At 39.2% G+C, this 21,155-nt stretch overlaps 1 protein-coding gene across 3 annotated transcripts; it reads left to right on the top strand.

Annotated features, from left to right (window-relative positions):
- Positions 1–267: 267 nt before the first annotated feature.
- On the top strand, positions 268–19,861 carry PHYC (phytochrome C). 3 transcript variants are annotated; one of them, XM_077358450.1, is made up of 5 exons: positions 268–410; positions 925–3,087; positions 3,606–4,422; positions 18,241–18,534; positions 19,382–19,861. In XM_077358450.1, exons 2-5 carry the CDS (start codon positions 1,041–1,043, stop codon positions 19,593–19,595), a joined length of 3,372 nt encoding a protein of 1,123 aa, XP_077214565.1. In that variant the 5' UTR covers positions 268–410; positions 925–1,040; the 3' UTR covers positions 19,596–19,861. The 3 variants fall into 3 exon arrangements, with proteins under 3 accessions (XP_077214565.1, XP_077214566.1, XP_077214564.1); XM_077358451.1 differs by lacking the exon at positions 268–410 and having other exon boundaries at positions 451–3,087; positions 19,396–19,545; XM_077358449.1 differs by lacking the exon at positions 268–410 and having other exon boundaries at positions 455–3,087.
- Positions 19,862–21,155: the final 1,294 nt, after the last annotated feature.

Below are 21,155 nucleotides of genomic sequence, written 5' to 3'. Positions count from 1 at the left end.
TGTCTTTTGCGATGGACCCTAGCAAAATTGGAATTTGGAAAATGATATATTCTCCCCCCTTTTTAATTGGGGGAACCGCATCAGTCTAAAAGATAAAAAGAATAATAATAAATACACTAGAAGGCACTGTCCCAAGTAAAAAAAGGGGGTGTGAATATATCACCCCAGGTATGATAATCTTCTTAAATCTTCAGTCAGGAGACAGTGATGTTTTCCACTGTTAAAAAAAAGAAAAGAATATAATAATAAGAGAAGAAAAAGGTAAAATCATAACCCTCTTTTTGCCAAAGAGAAGACTCTGTTTTACTCTCTTCATATTTTTTCAGCCCATTTTTTTTCAGAGTATTATTGGTTGATTGAATTTCATGGGAGATTTCACCTGTTCTGACCACACTCCTTCAGATTTAATGGTCGGTCATCCTGTTCTTCTTTCTTTGTTTTTTGTTTACCCATCTTTTCCTAAATCTTTTTTATGTTTTAGTTCTTTGGATTTTAATTGATCTTTTTTTTATATAGATTTCATGTGTATATAAGGAAAACCTTTGTTATTACTTGTATTGGATGATGGGTTTTGAAGTTCTTGAAAGATAAATGAATCTTAGTGATGGGTTTTGATTTTTGTGTCCTGTATCTGGTTTTTTAGGGTTTTGTAATTTTTGTGGGTTTGGAGGGTTTTTGAGGAATTGAGGAAGAAAAAAAAAACAGATGTTTCTAGGAGAATCAAATGTTCTTTTCTGGGTTTTGTGTGGGAATTGATTCATGGGGTCAGTGTGAACTTTTATCTGCTTTTCTATTTGGACTACTCGGATAAAAGTGGTGGATTTCTTGTGATTTGATAAGTTGGGGAGTTTGGTTTTGGATTTGATTTTGTCTTGTTATATGAAAATTTGGGTGTTATGTTCAAGGGCATTGAATTATTTACAGGAAATTGCGGGTTCAGATATTTGGTAGCTTTCATGGGTTCCATCTTATTTAAGTTGTAGCAACTTCATAAAGAGTTCTATTTTGTTGAACAAGTAGAATTGATGAAGGTCTGAAAGATGTCGTCTAAATCGAATAGACCAGCATGTTCTAGGAGCAGTTCTGCTAGATCGAAACACAGTGCTCGAGTAGTTGCTCAAACCCCAATCGATGCGAAATTAGACGTAGACTTTGAAGAGTCCGAACATTTCGATTACTCTACTTCGATTGATGTCAATATCTCGAATGCAGATAGCAATGCTCTATCCTCAACTGTGTCTGCTTACCTCCGAAGGATGCAAAGAGGGCAACTCATCCAACCCTTTGGTTGTATGATTGCTGTCGAAGAACACACATTTTTAGTCCTCGCTTATAGTGAGAACGCTCCCGAGATGTTGGATTTGGCCCCACATGCCGTCCCCAACATCGAGCAACAAGATGCTTTGACAATTGGCACGGATGCTCGAACCCTTTTCCGATCTCCAAGTGCCGTTGCCTTGCAAAAAGCTGCGAGTTTTGGGGAAGTTAATCTCCTCAATCCAATACTAGTCCACTGTAGAAATTCGGGTAAGCCCTTTTATGCGATTATGCATCGGATTGACGTTGGATTGGTTATAGATTTAGAGCCCGTAAACCCCGCTGATGTACCCGTAACCGCTGCGGGGGCATTAAAATCGTATAAACTCGCTGCCAAAGCCATTTCAAAGTTGCAGTCTTTGCCTAGTGGAAATATCTCACTTTTGTGCGATGTCTTGGTTCGAGAGGTAAGTGAGCTTACGGGTTATGATCGGGTGATGACATATAAGTTTCACGAAGATGAGCATGGGGAGGTCATTGCTGAATGTAGGAGAAATGATATGGAACCTTATCTTGGCTTGCATTATCCAGCTACTGATATCCCTCAAGCTTCGAGGTTTTTGTTCATGAAAAATAAGGTTAGGATGATATGTGATTGTACGGCACGGCCGGTTAAAGTAATCCAGGACAAAAAGTTGGCACAACCATTGAGTTTGTGTGGGTCCACACTCAGAGCTCCACATGGATGTCATGCACAATACATGGCCAATATGGGTTCGATTGCGTCTCTCGTGATGTCTGTAACAATCAGTGAGGATGACGATGAGGCGTCAAGTGAGGAGCACCGGCAAAAGGGGAGAAAGCTTTGGGGGTTGGTGGTATGCCACCACATGACTCCTAGGTTTGTCCCTTTCCCATTGAGATATGCTTGTGAGTTTTTGATACAAGTTTTTGGCATACAACTGAACAAAGAAGTTGAGTTGGCAGCTCAATTAAGGGAGAAGAATATGTTACGGACACAAACTATGCTTTGTGATATGCTTCTTAGAGATGCGCCAGTCGGTATTGTCACACAATCGCCTAATGTAATGGATCTTGTTAAGTGTGATGGTGCGGCTCTTTATTACCGTAATCAATTTTGGTTGCTAGGAACAACCCCAACTGAGGTCCAGATCAGAGATATAGCCGAATGGCTCTTGGAGTACCACAACAATACTACCGGCTTAAGTACGGATAGTCTGATGGAGGCAGCCTATCCGGGAGCTTCAATTCTTGGGGATGCTGTTTGTGGGATGGCTGCCGTTAAGATTACGAATAAGGACTTTCTCTTTTGGTTCCGATCTCATACCGCGAAGGAGATAAAGTGGGGAGGTGCTAAACATGACCCTAGCGATAAGGATGGTGACAGTAGAAAAATGCATCCACGGTCATCTTTTATGGCTTTTCTCGATGTGGTAAAGCGGCGGAGTCTACCTTGGGAAGATGTTGAAATGGATGCCATCCATTCGTTGCAACTCATATTGCGAGGATCCTTGCAACAAGACTTTGTGAGTGGCTCCAAGGCTATTGTGAAGGCACCTTTGGGTGATGCAGAGATTCAGGGGATAAATGAATTGCGTGTAGTCACGAATGAGATGGTTCGGCTTATTGAAACTGCAACAGTCCCCATTTTGGCTGTTGATGCCTCTGGTAATATAAATGGATGGAATACTAAAGCAGCTGAATTAACAGGGTTATCTGTGCAGGATGCTATTGGTATGGCCTTAATTGATATTGTTGAGGAAGATTCAGTTGAAGTGGTGAAAAATATGCTCTACTTGGCTTTGCAAGGTGAGACTACTCTTTATTTGTTGTTTCACTTTTTATCAATATATGCTCTACTTTTTATGAAGACTTGCATGCATCCTCACTCCATGGCAAATTCATATATGGTTTGTCCTGCACACCCATTGCATTCTTTTTCAAATTCGATGTTCTCCTGAACAAGGATTTAAATGTCAGTTTCGGTGTTGGTTTCGGCCACGACCGAAAATGAAAATTTTCGGTTTCGGCTGAAATCATATAAAAAATTCGATCAAATTTCGGTTTTTAAAATTTTTCTATCAAAATTTCTAAAATTTCGATGGAAATTTTGTAAAAAGGGATGAAAAACGCGAAATGCCCAAATATCGCCGAAATCTTGTACGACACTGATTCCACTTTCTTTTGGTGTCGGCCCAAACCGACACCGAAATATATTGGATTTCGGCCGAAATTTAAAACTATGCTCGTGAAAAATTTCGTCCTTCATTTCTTATAAGCTTCCAATATATTAATCTTGGCCTTTTCCATCTGATTTTCCGTGGCAGGCAAAGAAGAGAGAAATGTTGAAATCAAGCTTAAAACATTAGGCTCTCAGGTGAATAGTGGACCTATAATCTTGGAGGTTAATGCATGCTGCAGCCGTGACCTCAAGGAAAATGTTGTAGGGGTATGCTTTGTTGCACAAGACGTGACGGGGCAAAAGATGGTGATGGACAAATATACTCGTATTCAAGGTGATTACATTGCAATCGTGCATAGCCCCAATGCCCTCATTCCTCCAATATTTATAGTCAACGAATATGGTTCCTGCCTTGAGTGGAACTCAACAATGCAAAAATTGTCTGGTTTGAAGCGCGAGGATGCAATTGATAGAATGCTTGTTGGGGAAGTGTTTAGTGTTCACAATTTCGGGTGCCGTGTCAAAGGACACGACACATTGACTAAACTCAGAATAGTACTAAATGGTGTAATTGCGGGCCAGGATACAGAAAAATTAGTGTTTGGGTTCTTTGACAAGGACGGTAAATATGTAGAGGCATTGCTTTCAGCAAACAAGCGAACTAATTCAGAGGGTAAAATCACTGGAGTATTCTGTTTTTTGCACGTGGCGAGTCCAGAACTTCAACATGCTTTGCATGTTCAGAGAATTTCAGAAAAGGCTGAGGTGAATAGCCTCAAGGAATTGGCATACATTCGTCAGGAAATTAGAAACCCACTTCAAGGAATAAAATTTACTCGCAATCTGATAGAGGCTTCTGATTTGACTAAAGAGCAAAAGCAACTATTGAGGACAAGCACTCTTTGTCAGGAACAGTTAGCGAAGATTTTAGATGATATGGATTTAGAAAGAATTGAGGAATGGTATTGATCTTTCTCTTTATTATTTGGTTATTCCTTCCAAAAATTTGAATGCGTTGACAACCATTCGTTTAAATAGAATATTTCTATATGATACTATCTTGCTAAGATCTGTTGTGTGTATATGCATGAAATATGTTGCAGTTTCAATTTTAGCATATTATAAAATACATTATTATCGGAATTTAATTCCTGCTTTGGAATCTATTCAAGTACTAACTATGATCATACCATGGTTCTGTCATGACCACTTTTAAAACTTCTAGTTTTTTTATTAACATTGATTAAATAATTTCATTTTTCTGTCTTTTAAATATTGTTATAAATATGTTTTAATAATATTGTTTTGTTTGTTTCGTTTCTTCTTCTTCTTCTAGCCATCTTGCCTCCTCGCTTTGCATTCGTCTTTGTGTGCAGTTTTTTGTTTACTTCTTGTAGCTGTCTGGTCCGCCTCTCTTTGCATTCTTCTATGGGTGTTAAATTGTTAATGAATTCCTAGTCCTCGTTATTGATGCAGCAAAAATCCATAGATATTTCAAACCATAAATTGGAGAATGAAAGATGGTTTGTTACAGAAATTTTCATTAATATTGATGTTTTTTGTTGAGTTTCTGGATTAATTATATGCCAGTTTTAGAAAGTCCCAATTTCGCATATTTGGAGATTGGATTTCTTTTTCAAGTGTGGTTATAATATGCGTTAAAATAGAATTCGAAAGCCTATCTTCTCCGAAGTACTCATTGATGGAGATCGGCGCCCTTTGCGCGTCTATTCGAGACGGGCCCGCCCTCCGAGAGGCCCATAGAGTTGTTTTTGTTATTATTTAGGTCCCACATGGACCTTTTTATTATTATTAGCTTTGTTAGGGATATTTTAGCCTTTTATCTCTTAGAGTTCTATTTTAGTAGGTTTCTAATTATTAAAGTTCTAGTTTTAGTATGATTCTATTTTTGTGGGTTGTATTTGGCTATTTAAAGCCATAAACCAACGTTTATTGGTACCTTTGGATGAATATTGATTGATATTGAGAACTCTTCCTCCCCTCTTGTGTTCGTCTCTTTCTCTTCTCCTATTCTTCTCTCTATTCTCCCCCTAATTCTTCTTCTTTCTTCTTCTTCCTCTAATTTCCTCTTTCCAGCCTACATCAAATTGGTATCAGAGCAAAGGATCCAAGATCGTGTTTAATCTCCCCCTCAGCAAAGTTTTCCGCACCATTATTGCGCTGCACCTTACTTTTTGTGGTGAAAATCAGTCCCTCCTAGCCCAGTTTTTACCCTTTTACTTCAGTCCGAAGACATCTGTCCAACAGCCCTTGCATCACCTTTCCATTCTACAATTTAGCTTCCAAACAGCCCCTTGTTTTTAGCTACCAGGAACCCCGTTCACATTAGCCGAAAATCCCTTTTCCTATCTGTGTTTACTTAAACCCCTCTCAAACCAGCCATGAAATACATCACAAAACCTCCATTCAATCGTACAAAACCCAACTCTTGGAGCCAACCCAAAACCAGCTCGCAACATCCAACAAAACAGCACCATCACGTGCACTCCACACTCAGATTTTGCAGATATTGGAAGCAAGAAAAATTGAAGAAGAAGGTAGCAGATTGCAGAAGAAGGTAGTGGTCTCTTTGAATTAAACGATTGCAGATTTTTAGGTGGTGATACCACCAAAAGAGAGACCACGAGACCCTCACGCTGGAATCACAGTTGCGCCATCATCCTGCCACTTCCTATTTTCCGGCAATTTTTCCGGAATCACCACCAAGAAACCTCATATCTTCAGGCCAGACTTTGGAGTCGTACAGGGGAAGGACAATTTTTTTTTTTCCATCCAAGAAAGGCAAGTTGCTGTTGCTGCCGTGTTGCGTTGTTCCTGCCTAATCTTTTGGAGAAATAAAATAGGCAACAGATAAGTATCAGAGATACACTTGCTTGTTTTTGAAAGAGAAAGTTACAGCTGTTACATGCAAAGAAAGTTACCGTAAGGCACAAGCACAGTAGGCGTATCTCACTTGGCCATCAATAGTAAACAGAAAAAGAAAGTTTACTTTTGCATAGAAAGCTGAAGGAGCTCCCCTTCCTCCCTTACACACCCCCTTTCTTTTAATTCATACCTAAGTTGTCATCCCTTACTTTCTTCTTGGACACCCCATCTTTTCTTGTCTTATTTTGACGTGACAATCTGTCACGTGAATGAGTAGCAGCCAAAAAGAAGAGGACTTTTATCATACCCCCCCTACTTCCCCTAGACACCCCCTCTATTTCGTACAAACCAATTTAACCCCCGCTCTTTTATCTTTAGGCACCCTCTCCCAAAAAAAAAAAAAAAAAGAAAAAAAAAGAAAAAAAGAAAGAGATATAACCTCTTGTTTTCTCTCTTTACACTCTCTCTCCCCTTCTACTTAGTTTCTCTCTCTACTTTCGGGCTATTTCCGCTTGAAATTTGTCCGCGGCCTCAACACGAAAGTTGTTCGTGACAACTTTTAGAGCATCGCCAGCCTATTTTCAGCAGCGGACAGCAGGCATCGGCCCAGATTCAGGAGCAATCTCGACCGTTGGTCGTGCCCCTCATCCGATCATCAGCTTTCGCACATCCGATCGACGATCCGTGACAGATCTGCTGTCAGGAAGACCACCCGGACTTCTTAGGCTATTCGTAGGCTGCCGAGGTAAACATCTTCTTTACTGAAATCAAGATATAATATTCCTAGCAGTAGATAGTCATTAAATTTGCACTTAGGGCCCATATTCACCTTGTTTTCATCAAACCCTTATTTCCTCTACATTAGAACCCCTTTTACCGTGATTTTTCGAACTCTATTTTTACACCAACCTTAAGTAGTTTCCTTTATTACGTACTTGTTTCCTTGCATTACATTAGCATAGTTTAGTTGCATTACTTTTAGTTATTTGCGTTGTATATCAGCCAAAACCCCATCCTTTCCTTACCCGTAGTTCATGAGCATACAAACACGTTCACAAACCAAAATGGAAGAACGAGTCACCGCCTTGGAAAATGTCGTGAAAACTCTTAGGGGAACCGTACAACAAATGGCAGGACACATAGAACAACTAGAAGAGCGCCTTACGCAGTTGGGTGACAGGTCTACCACTCACGTGGATGGACCTGGGCTCCAGGCAGGCCAATCCGGCAATGCTCGTGGACATCCTGACGGTCCAGGAGGTCTTCTCCCCACCCCTGCGAGACTTCGTCCCATTGCTAGAGAAACCCCTGCTAGGGAAAGTCATATGCAGGGCAATGATAAAAGAAATCACCATGTTGGCCATCCCTACCATGAGAGATTTGTTAACGAGGGACTTGTTAACGAGGGACAATTTCAGGAAGACGACCCAGAGAATTATGTCCAGTCACCTACCCAGGCTAGGTATCTTGATAGGCGTTTTGCTACTCGACCTCCGAGACAGAGTCCAAATTGTCACCATACTGATCATATGGATATAACTAAAAAGGTCAAACTGGAGGTTCCTAGTTTTGATGGAAAGTTGGATTCCAATGCTTTCCTCGATTGGTTAGGAGACTTGGAAGCCTACTTTGCGTGGTATAAAATGGATGATTTTCATCGTGTGCAGTTTTGTCAGGTTAAGTTAGTGGGATCTGCCAAACGGCATTGGCAAACTGTTCATAAGAACGTAGTGCGTTTCGGACAGCCATACGAGTTTACCTGGGATGAGATGAAAACCATGTTAACAGATAAGTACGTGCCCCCCTTTTATAAACATCAACTGCTGGACGAATTGCTAAATTTGAGGCAATCGACTTTTACAGTCACTCAATACTTGTCTAAGTTTGAAGAGCTTTCGCTGAGATGCGATGTAACTGACGAGCTTTCCATGACTATCCAGAAGTTCATAAATGGGTTGCGACCCGAGATTAAGCGAGAAGTCGAACTCCATTCTCCTGAGACCATGGAGGAAGCCTATCAGAAGGCCTCGCATTTGAAAAATATCTCAAGTACCCCAACCCTAGAGGTGGAACATCCCAAATGAGAGAAACCCAAACGAGTAGATCATGGTACTCACAGCAGCCTGGTAGAATTGCCCAGTCCGGTCCGTCTGCTTCAAGAAACACCACCACTGTTTCTAGAGGAAGCAATAACTTTGGTCCAACAGTTAGCACTAATCGAGATAAAGGACCGGTAAATCCTACTTCTCGTCAAGGACCTGTAACTTCCAATTCCCGACAAGTACCCCAAGGTCCTGAGTGTTTTAACTGTCACCAGAAAGGTCACATTGCCTCCCGTTGTCCACATCGCACCCTTACTATAGAGGAGGAGCATGGTGAACCCTTCGAGGACCAAGATGACGAGCAAGAAGTAGAGCCTCTTGATCCTGTCGACTCGGCAGATGAAGATGACTTCGATGGCACACGTGTTGGTGTAGTGCGTTGCATTTTGTCTACACCTGCAACAAAAGATGATTGTCAGCGCACTAACATTTTTCATACTTATCTCGCCTGCGGAGGCACAGTGTGTAAAATCGTCATCGACGGAGGTAGTTCCATGAATGTTGTCTCTCAAGCGGGTGTTTCTAAAATGAAAATCAAACTTGAACCACACCCGCAACCGTACAAAGTCGCTTGGGTTGATAAGACATCCTTACCTGTTTCACAGAGGTGTCTTGTCCCCATCAACATGGGAGATTATTCAGATAAGATATGGTGTGATGTCCTACCCATGGATGTTGCCCACATCTTACTCGGTCGCCCTTGGCTTTATGATATGGACGTACTTCATCATGGGCAAGAAAATTCATATGTCTTCAAGCATCTTGGGAGAACAATTAGGTTGAAATCCGCGCTACCTGTCGAGAAAGTTAAGAGTTCTAAACCTACTACACCCTCAAAGCCAGCTAAACAAAAGAGTCTCCATATCCTGAACCGTAAAGAATTTGAAGGAGCAAGTCAAGAGACAGGACACATGTTGGCTTTGGTGGATGAAGGAGCTCTTCAGCTCTCTTCTGAGCAACCTGTTGACCTACCACCTGAGGTCAACCAGATATTGCAGGAATTTCACAACGTGATTCCTGATGAGCTCCCTGCAGAATTACCACCTATGAGGGATGTTCAGCATGCGATTGACCTGATTCCAGGTTCTCAGTTGCCCAACCTTCCACACTATCACATGAATCCTCTTGAGCGAGCAGAGTTACGTCGACAAGTGGAGGAATTACTAGAGCGTGGTGTAATCCGAGACAGCCTTAGTCCCTGTGCTGTACCCGCATTACTTACACCCAAGAAAGACGGATCATGGAGAATGTGCGTGGATAGTCGCGCCATAAATAAAATCACAATCAAGTATAGATTTCCCATTCCCCGTCTTGAGGACATGCTTGATTTATTAGCCGGGTCGCGTTGGTACAGTAAGATCGACTTACGTAGTGGATACCATCAAATTCGGATTCGTCAAGGAGACGAATGGAAAACCGCCTTTAAGACACCAGACGGATTATTCGAATGGTTAGTCATGCCCTTTGGTTTATCTAATGCCCCGAGCACATTCATGAGGGTAATGACACAGATATTACGTCCGTTCTTAAGCACATTCGTGGTGGTATACTTCGACGATATTTTGATCTTTAGTCGATCAAAAGGATTACATCTCGATCACCTTAGGCAAGTTCTTGAGGTTCTTCGAGAATCTAAATTTTATGCAAATCTCAAGAAGTGCTCCTTTATGCGAACCCAGGTGATATTCTTAGGCTTTATCGTCTCGGAAAAGGGTGTATCTGCAGACCCTGAAAAGTTAAATGATTGGCCAGTTCCTACTACACTTTCTGAGGTTCGAAGTTTTCATGGACTGGTCACATTTTATCGCAGATTTGTTAAGGGTTTTAGTACCCTTATGGCTCCCATAACGGACTGCATGAAGAAAGGTGAGTTCCGTTGGACCTCTTCTGCTACACGAGCTTTTCAAAATATCAAGCAGAAGATGATGGAAGCTCCCGTCTTAGTTCATCCTGACTTTTCTAAAGTCTTTGAGGTATCATGTGATGCGTCGGGTGTAGGGATAGGAGGTGTTTTAAGTCAAGAAGGACACCCTGTAGCCTATTTTAGCGAGAAACTTAATGAGGCTAAACAACGTTATTCCACATATGATAAAGAGTTATACGCTGTTATACGGGCATTATTCTATTGGAGGTATTATCTTTTACCTCAGGAGTTTGTCTTATATTCTGACCACGAAGCGTTGAAATACCTTCATTCACAGAAGAAATTAAGTCAACGTCACGCTAAGTGGATAGAATTTATCCAAGAGTATACTTTTGTACTCAATCATCGGGCAGGAATTGAAAATAAAGTAGCCGATGCCTTAAGTCATAAAGTTATGGTCTTACACTCCATGAGTGTCCAAGTCATAGGTTTTGATTGGCTGAAGGACGACTATCCTACGTGTCCTGATTTTGGCATCATTTTTCAAGATGTCCACGATGGTAACCGTCGGGAACATGTTGATTTCTTGATAAATGACGGTTATCTCTTTCGAGGTACTAGGCTATGCATTTCCCGCACTTCCCTTCGTGATTTCTTAGTTTGGGAAATGCATGCTGGAGGCCTAGCAGGACACTTTGGCCGTGATAAGACGATCGCGTTAGTTGAGGATAGATTTTATTGGCCATCGTTAAAGAAAGACGTAGCGCGCATCGTGTCTCAGTGTCGCACATGTCAATTAGGAAAGGCTAAGAAACAAAATACTGGATTATATACACCTTTGCCTATTCCCCACTCTCCATGGCAAGATATCAGCATGGACTTTGTCCTTGGTTTGCCTCGGACAGCTCGAGGACATGACTCTATCATGGTTGTGGTGGACCGTTTTTCACGGATGGCACACTTCAGTCCGTGTAGCAAGACAGCTGATGCCGTACAGGTAGCTAAGCTGTTCTTTAAGGAAGTTGTTAAACTTCATGGGCTCCCTCTCTCTATTGTGTCCGATCGAGATGTAAAGTTTGTTAGCCATTTTTGGCGAACACTTTGGAAACTTTTTGGCACACGGTTGAAGTTTTCATCAGCATTTCACCCACAAATTGATGGTCAAACAGAGTTAGTTAATCGTAGTTTAGGTGCTTTATTACGTTGTTTAGTTGGCGATCGTCTTGGTACATGGGATTTGTTGTTACCCACTGCTGAGTTTGCGTACAATGGTTCCATCAATCGGACTACTGGAAAGAGCCCATTTGAGAGTGTTCATGGCGTCAACCCTCGTCAGCCTGTTGATCTCATACTTTTACCACCTGATGCCCGTCCCTCTCAGTCAGCCGATTCTTTTGCCCAACACATCCATGATCTTCATGCTGATATACGTCGCAGGATTGCTACTAGTAATGTTGACTATAAGCTAGCAGCTGATGTACATCGTAGGAACCTTGAATTTAATGAAGGCGACTATGTAATAGTTCGTGTTCGTCCCGAACGTTACCCTCGCCATTCTTTTAAAAAGTTGCATGCTAGAGCCATCGGACCTTTTCGTATTCTTCGTAAATATGGCCCGAATGCTTATTTAATTGAATTACCTGCTGATATGAATATTAGTCCTGTTTTCATTATTGAAGATCTAATCCCATATCGAGGTACCTTTGAGCCTCCTTCTATGCCTACAGATGTTTCTACAGGTCGGACTGCCAGCTCTTCTGTTCCAGCACCTGTGCCAGTGGTTCCACCAGTGCCCCCACTTCCTTCGGACCAAATCGAGGCTATACTTGACGATCAGATCGTTTCCTCCCGCCATGGTGGTTGTCAGCGTTACCTCGTTCAATGGCATGATCGTCCTCCTCCTGACATCCTGGAGCAGTACCACTCTCTTCACTCTCCGGAGGAGAGTTCTTTTCAGCAGGGAATGATGGAGATCGGCGCCCTTTGCGCATCTATTCGAGACGGGCCCGCCCTCCGAGAGGCCCATAGAGTTGTTTTTGTTATTATTTAGGTCCCACATGGACCTTTTTATTATTATTAGCTTTGTTAGGGATATTTTAGCCTTTTATCTCTTAGAGTTCTATTTTAGTAGGTTTCTAATTATTAAAGTTCTAGTTTTAGTATGATTCTATTTTTGTGGGTTGTATTTGGCTATTTAAAGCCATAAACCAACGTTTATTGGTACCTTTGGATGAATATTGATTGATATTGAGAACTCTTCCTCCCCTCTTGTGTTTGTCTCTTTCTCTTCTCCTATTCTTCTCTCTATTCTCCCCCTAATTCTTCTTCTTTCTTCTTCTTCTTCTTCTTCTAATTTCCTCTTTCCAGCCTACATCACTCATCTTCAGTGACTCATCTTCAATAATGCCCCAAACATACCATTCAAAAAAAATAAAAAAAATAAACAAAAATTCCCCAAACATCTCTGAAGAACTCCGAAGATGATGAAAATTATGAAGAGTTTTCAGAAGGTATTAGGATCATTAATGATCTTAACTATGATGAGTATCCAAAAGAAGATGTCAAGGATTTGAAGTTCTATTTGGAATTCAATTTTGATGAATATTACAACCATAGTTTTAAAACTCCCCCAAGTCTGCGTCAACTCTCTTTTACCTTGGTCGCGTTCCGTGTTGCACCGCATCCGCATTCCGTGTTTTGCCCTATGGAGTCGATAAAAACTCCTTTGACTCTCCCAAGTTATGACCGCGTCAACCGCGTTATTGGCTGCGTCCGTGCCGAGTCGACAATGATTTTTCTTAGCCGTGTCTCCTGTCGCATCCGCATTTTTAAATACTGATTACAGCAAGCAAGAGGATCTCTAAGAAGTTTTTTTTTTTTTGAAAGAAGGATCTCTAAGAAGTTTTTTTGATAAGCCAATTTAATAATAAGCCAATGTCTTATTTTTAAGTTTTTGGGTTACATTCATTATTAATTTAGCACTACAAGAATCAAAGCTTTTGAACAGAGTTGTCAGAGAAGATAAGATTTTAAATTCATTTTTCATAATGATCCTGCGAACTTCCATTAAGAAGATGATATGCCCATAAAAAAAATACACGAACAAGAATTTCTAAACGTGTAGAGGTTCTTTAAAGAATGGTATAGAGTTCTATGCTGAATACATCACTCACAATATCTTTGATTGGACTTTAAGACAATCTCATATTGTTGTTAATTTGCTGGGGCTGAATTTTCTCCAATCAATAGGCAATTGTCATTGTAGAAGTCCATAGGTCCTCCAAACCATAAATTGGAGAAGGATGGCCTTTGAAGAATGAAATTTTCATGAATATTGGTGACTTTTTACTTGAATTTTTTTGATGACTTGTATGTGGGTTTTAGGCATGGTTTTAAATTTCCACCGAAACTGACACAAAACGACCGAAATGTTTTCATTTCCATCCCCATTGAAACCGAAATCGAAACCGAAACGACCGAAATGCATAAACGAAAATCGTAAGTGTAATAGTGGTACACTATAGCAGTATCTCAACTCAACCCAACAAAGCCTTTGTCCCAAACTAGTTGGGGTCGGCTACACTATATTTATAGCTATATATTACATAATTATAGGTATATGAATTGCATGCGAAATGTGGTGCATGTATTATGTATAAACATTGATTTAAATTACATTTGAAATTTAGTGTGTACCAGATTATCAAACATGTACTGGGACACTGCATGTCACTAGGTGTTCAATGTTTTAGACCATTATGGATGGTTGTCTTGCTTATGTGATATTTTCTAAGTTTGTATCTGTTCTTGTTCTAGCAGTTCTTGAAATTTCATCTTTATATTCTATCATTTGCATATGTTTTCGTATGTTTCCGTGATTTTACGGGATTTCTACCGAAATTTCTAACCAAATCCGAAAGGTTTTCGTTCCCATAGCAACTGAAATTGAAATTTAAAACCTTGGTTTAAGGAAGTCTCCATTTAACATATTTAGAGGCTAGTTAGAAGTTTATATATTGAGTATGATTAGAATGAGTTAAAACAGAAGTCTTTTGCGTTTGTTTTAAAGTTAGTAGGTGTGTGGAGTTAAGACTCCTTTATTTGGCAAAGCTTTGGGGTCATAAAAGGGAAAGCATGTAGTCTATGAGTCTAAATTAGAGGTTTTTGGACTGGTTTTGGGGTCGTTATGAAATTGAAGAGTATGCATATAATTTTACCTTTTACTCTGCTATTTTCTCTTTGAAAAGCTAATTTTTCGGGAATTTTAGACCAAGCTTACGATAAACTCAGATTTTCGGCTAGCCCCGGCTCCAACTCTTCGATATATTTCTTGCTGGAAGTATCCCTGATACCCTCTTCTTCTTATCTTTTATTGAGCTATGTGCTTGGCTTTGTTTTGAGTTGAATTTAAGTTCTGAGCTTATGGTTGTTGTTAGTTTGGCTGCACCAGTCAAACCATTCTTAAGGGCTTGTAGTTAGTTGGTTTGTTGAGAGATGAGCAGACCAATATCACGGCTAATTCGTGTTTGTCACTTCATGCCTACATTGGACATGTGGTTTGTTTATCAAACAGAGATTTACGATATCCAATACCTCTTTGTTTGTCACCCTTTTCATGTGACAATGATGAGTATGGATGAAAACATTGATAGGGGAAATACAGAAGATAGGGGAAATGTAATTAACAGTTGTTACTTGTTAGTGCCGAAGAGTTGTACATACAATCATCTGATAGTTTTTCCTCAGTTAAGAATTCCCTCAGTCTTCGGTTTCTGATATAGACGGTTAACCAGATAGTAGGTTAGATAGTAGGTTTCTCGTAGATTTTAGTAGAAGTTCAAGCATCGGTGAAGGAAGGTGTAGCTGCAGGTGATACCTTCCATGAAAAATGGTTCTGAAAGCTATCAGGAGTACCCAGCTTTCAAAGAAAAATGGGTCTCGCCCTTTGTGTAAGGTTTTTATTAAGGTGACTATAATGTCATATGTGAGGAAGAATCGTTTTGTAAAAGGATAGATTTGGAAAGTTTATCTCCGAGGGCCCTGGAGATCCTTCCTAGGCTACATGCGAAGGAGCAAATGGGGGACTCCTGGTCCATTCTAATGTAACCTTCGTATGATATCAATAAATCTTTTCACTTTTCAAAAAAAAAAAAAAAAACAATCATCTGATAAATGAATTGCAAAAACTCCCAATGGGGGAATTTGTCATCATCTTTTGTTATCATGGCACAAAATTTGCTTGAGCACTAAATAGAAGTTTTTGAAACATAGAGGTTAAAAGAAAACAATCCAAAGCTCACTGGAACCCGAACACTGATGCTTTGACATATACGTGAAGGCAGTGCTAAGTTTGAAAGGATGACTGGTTGTTAATGCTTTGAACATTGCTTTTATATTTATCAAAGGGAAAATAAGTCTTATTTGCCTCTTTGTATGAAACATTTCTCTTGATTATACCATTTCAAAAATAAAAAATAAAAAATAAAATCTCTTGCTTATATCATGCATACTCGGTTCCCTGTTTTCTTCTCCTGAAAGGGGCTCGTCACGTTACATACATTTGTTATAACCATACATACATTTGTTACCCATGTTTTTTGGCTGAGTTGGATTGAAATGCTCACTTGGCTGTGGTACCTGCATGGATCAATATACTTGGTAAAAAATGTGAGTTATTTTTGGTTCTTTCCTTTTTCTTTTCCCCCTTCATCGCTGATAAATACAATTATAAAGAGGAACCATACAATTTATATGGTAATGGGGAAAGATATTAAATGAATAGTAAGTAGTTTATATAAGTATGAAATATAGAAAAATATCCATATAAGTAAAAGTGCATTGGAATGATATTAATACCATATATGTAAATTTTGAAAGTCTGGTTTTTTCCTAATAGTCATGCTGACATGATTTGATGGAAAATTTCGGCATACTTACGTAATGAATCAGAATAGGTAATAACCTTCTGGGGAAACCTACTTACACTTATATTGAGGAGGGTTCCTAGCGAAATGGGAATCCCTTTTGGAAAAAAAGACGGGAGCCTATCTCGTCACACGTATGCAATAAGACAAAGGATGAGGCACGTTTCCGACAAAAGCCAAAAATCACTTTGAAATTGACAAAATCATCTGTCAATTTCATCATGGTCTTTATTTTCTAAACAGGAACCGGTTTTAGAAGTGTTTTCCCATATTGAGTGAGAAGAAAGAGAAAACATATGATACTCTGATACTTCTGTTGGTCAAATAATTGTCTTGTTTCAAACATCTGCTTCGCTGTTCAAATTAATTATCATGTTTTTGGCGTAATAGTGTCAAATTTGAAATTATAACTGTGAGTATGCGTGTTATAAATGTATTTTAAATTTGTTAATATTTCCATCGCCTTAATTAAATCTAGTTAAGTTTTATGATATTTTATTTATAGATGTCGCGTCTTGTCTCATGGCATTGGATACCCGTATCCGTATCTTACACTTTGGGAATGCTGAGTTTTATATCTATTCTGATGTCCGTGTCCGTATCCTTATCCAGGTAGCATAAGACAAAACTACTAAAAATAGACCCTTAAGAATGTTTCCGCTACCTAAGGTGTCTAGGAGTATCTTTTGGCATGTTAATGTATTGTTGATATTTCCAAGGACCAGGGGGCAGAGTCAGATAGCAAGAAGAATTGCCGTTGTCAGATAGCAAGAAGAATTGCTGTAGGTAATTGCATCGGTAGGGTCAGCTGGTTTATAAGTGATGAACAAGTGAAAAGTTCTTACGGGTATTTTGGCATCTTAGTCTGGCGAATTTTGCAATTTTGAAATATCAATGATGTTTCTGAAACTTTTGAGAGGGGGACATCTGGAATTTGGAAGATGTAGACACTTCTCTGAGCTTATTTGTTAACATTTGCTGCATTCAATGGTTTTTGTAGAATTCCTATTAAAACAGGCATACCAGGGCAAAGTATAGTTTTCCCTATAGAAAATTATGCCAAAGTATTTACATGAAATTGTAGAAAAATGAACAGATTTTTGTTGACATCGATAATTCTAATCTGTTCAATGTACCATTTCAACATCAAACTAATGACCTTCAAATACAAAATCAGCTGCCTGGAATCTTTCTCTGGAGAAAAAGGAATGGTGCCAAAAAAAAGCCATTGATGTACGACCGGGAGAGAGAGAAAGAGAGCTGGGATCTTTTGCTCTGATACCAAATTTGATGTAGGACTAGGAAGAGAATTAGAAGAAAGGGGAGAAGAAAAGAAGAAGAGAAAAGGAGAAGAATAGAAGAAGAGTAGGGGAAGAAGAATTGGGGAATAAGATGAAGAACTTAGGGGAGAAGAAGAGGAATAGAGGAAGGAGAAGAAACCTGTAGAGGGGAGAAGCCAATCAATCTTTATTCATCAAAAAAATAAAATTCCTAATATATGAGGCCTATATATAGGCAATGGGATGGAAATAAAATTCCATGGAAAATAAAAGCCCTAAACTAAAAATATGGAAATATAAATCCTAGGAACTAAAAACATGGAAATAAGAATCCTAGAAACTAAATAACATGGAAATAAATCCTAATGGGCAAATATGCCACTTATTGGCCTACTATCTGAATCACCCATGTAATAGTAAGCTATTTTGGGAAAGATTTGTGCTCGAATAAATGGTGCGGAAATGTGCGAATTGACCTGTTATTTTTAGTTTTAGTTGATTTCGGCATTTGGGGGCAACATATTTCCCTTCCTATTTTTTTATCAGGCTTGCTTTAATTTAGTCTTTTCTTGTTTTGTTTTCCATCAAAATTTCATTTTTAGAGTGATAATGTATTGATTAATGAGTACCAATAAAAAATATATTGATTTATGCGTCGATTGCCACAGGTGCTGTATTTTTTTTTCTGGTTGCAATTGATTGATACTCTCTTACTTTTATACAGCTATATGGAGACAAGCACTGTAAAATTCAACCTTGGTGAAGCCTTAGAGGCAGTTATAATTCAAGGGATGATTCTTAGCAGGGAACGACAAGTAGAGCTTAGTTGTGATTTGCCTGCGGAAGTATCCTCCATGTATTTATATGGAGACAATTTGAGGCTTCAACAAGCTCTCTCAGACTTCTTGCTGAATGCACTTCGGTTCACGCCACCTTCTGAAGGGTCAGTCATGCTCAGGCTAATTCCAAGAAAGGAACGTATAGGTACTGCCGTGCACATTGTTCATTTAGAATTCCGGTGAGTCTCATTTTCCAACAAGCCACCTTTTATCACTTTCCTATTCCGTAGCTAATGTGGTGGAAAGACTCGTATCATAATACAATGTTTTTTTTTGATAAAATCAAAAGATTTCTATTAAACTCGGTTGATTTACAGAGAATCAAACAGTGCTTATATAGAGCACTTAGATTAAACATAGAATCGAATATGGATAACCATGGGAAGAGATTATTCTAATCCAATCTCGTTGCCCAATCTATCTAGGTTACCCCATCTAACCAACTTGCCCAATCTAGCACCAAGATGATCCAACAGTAAGATCTTAACCTATCTAACATGCTCCCTCAAACGTATGTGGATTGAAAAATCGATAACGTTTGATTCCATACAATGGTTACCTACCAAAAAACATAAATAAAAAAAAATACTGCCATCTTTGGCTTACTAATAACCTTCATGCATGGTCTGTTGATTTTTTTTTATTTGGATGATTAGCTGAAATTTATTGAGAAAACTGAAGTGCTAGCAACCCCAAGCGAGATAATCACCCAAACTAGTCGCCCCCTCCCTATCAAATATATCTGCTTCCACACTATCTAGAGGCAATCAAGACCTTTCTCAAACACATTGTACATCTAATTAACGTTGATGGAAGGAATAACCATTTTGATCCCATTCCTAAGTTAGGGTTTACAAACATAGACTGAACCTTTTAGATTATGAGACCTATCAAAATTGCTGAACTTTATATATATACTATAGAAAATAGCTTTCATTTCATATGATGGACGATTTTCCAAATAATCTTCTGACCTGTTTGTTAAACAATTGATACTGATTTAGCTTTTGTGCTAACCATTTGTAGGATTGCCCATTCAGGACCTGGGATTCCTGAGGCTTTGATTCAAGAGATGTTCCACCACACTCGAAGCATCTCGAGAGAAGGTCTTGGCCTCTACATCAGCCAAAAGCTTGTGAAAATCATGAATGGCACTGTACAATACCTTAGGGAAGCAGAGAGTTCATCCTTCATCATTCTTGTTGAGTTTCCTTTGGCTCACCATATCGAGCCCAAGTGATCCAATCAGGTGGAAAATTTAACTAATGATCAGGCCTCTGCACTTCGACTTGGGAAGATGGGACCTGTACATAGCGCAGCCTCGAAGCAGCATTCGATCCAACAGTCAAAGAGAAACCAAAAGTTGCGTGGATTGAATTGTGTGACTGGGTTATTTTCTTCTAACATGCTTGAGCTAGTCACCCTTGTGAATCATGGTGCCCAGTTAAAGTGTTGTTTCTTATCAGTATCTTATAACAAACATAATAAATTCAGGTTTATGCTGCATTTCCTCCTTTTGCCCTCTGATTTCTTGCCCTTTATTTAGTAACCTTCTGATATATTAACAGTTGGCCTATACTTTTTAAGATTTAAATCATATTCCTGGTTAGTCTTCAAAGACCCACTTCAAAGATCCAAGTGGGAGTTTATCCAAGGTTGCAAATAATCAAGGAAAGGAAAAAGAAATTGCTCTTTTTGGGAGCCATTTAAATCATATTCTTGGTTAATCTACAAAGACCCACTTTAAAGATCCAAGTGGGAGTTAATCCAAGGTTGCATATAATCAAGAAAGGGCAAAAAATGCTATTTTTTGGAGTCTTGATCCAACAAAAGCCCAATTTCATTAGATTTCAGTAGGCCCAGAAAGCATCCTTAATCAAGATGGCAACCAAAACTGAAAGAAAGAAAAAGGAAAGAACAGAGAACAAAATGCTCATTCAATAATATCTTTCAATCTCCTTGCCTTTTCCTTTTCTACAATTTTAAATTCAAAGCCCAAAGCTCGTACAGTAAATCATCTGCATTTAATCTTTTTATTTTGGGAAATGATATCCAGCGCTTTGATATTGGCACTACTCAGTTTGTTAAACAAGATAGATTTTTTTTAACGAGTTTTAACAGCCTCTAAACAAAGACCATTATGGAATTTCTCATAGAGGAATGCTGAACTTATGGGTATACTTTCGAAAACCCGCAAGCAAGGGCACCCCATTGGATCCACATCACCGAATGATAAACCCAGCTTTTCCAATGGGGCCATTTCAGTTTAGGGGACTGATATCGGCACGACCGTGTTTTGATAATGAGACCCACCTTGTTTAAAATAGTCTAACCTGGTTTAAAGGGAAATGAGAAATGCACTATTGTTTTAATAATGAGACTCCTCTTTATTTTCCACTTTTCTTATTCGCTGTTGAAGGCTATTACAATTCACAAAAAACCTATCACCTGCCAGTTAGACCCATGTTTTTATAACGTGAGGAGTATGGTTATCAAAACAAGGGGTGTCCTTACCAGAAAAGGGAGTGCCAATATCATTTTCTTATGGAATATTTATTGGGAATGTCTAAGCAATTTTCATGTATGACCATTTCACTGCCCTTCTTTTTCAAGAGAGAAGAGCCACCTCATAGCTGAATGTCTTATTCATTTAATTCATATGAGGTGGCACATCTCTCCTGAAAAAGAGGGGCTGCAAAGGTGCTTTTGAGAAATTGCCTAAAATATATAGGAAAATGATATCCGCACAACCATGTTATTCAAATGCTGAAAACCCTTTTCCTCTTTTTTTATAAGTGAA

This window comes from Tasmannia lanceolata, unplaced genomic scaffold (assembly GCF_043159265.1).
Source record: "Tasmannia lanceolata isolate RefF3 unplaced genomic scaffold, GAP_Taslan_0.1 ptg000018l, whole genome shotgun sequence".
NCBI lineage: Eukaryota > Viridiplantae > Streptophyta > Magnoliopsida > Canellales > Winteraceae > Tasmannia > Tasmannia lanceolata.
The sequence above is the reverse complement of the archived record's forward strand: the minus strand, read 5'-3'. Positions and strand labels throughout refer to the sequence as shown.

What these genes read in the sequence shown, in the direction of transcription:
- PHYC (XM_077358450.1), top strand. Translation starts at nt 1,041, where the DNA reads ATGTCGTCTAAATCGAATAGACCAGCATGTTCTAGGAGCAGTTCTGCT. An exon ending in GCTCTACTTGGCTTTGCAAG is followed by an intron (nt 3,088 to 3,605) that starts GTGAGACTACTC and finishes TTTCCGTGGCAG; the next exon opens with GCAAAGAAGAGAGAAATGTT. An exon ending in ATTGTTCATTTAGAATTCCG is followed by an intron (nt 18,535 to 19,381) that starts GTGAGTCTCATT and finishes AACCATTTGTAG; the next exon opens with GATTGCCCATTCAGGACCTG.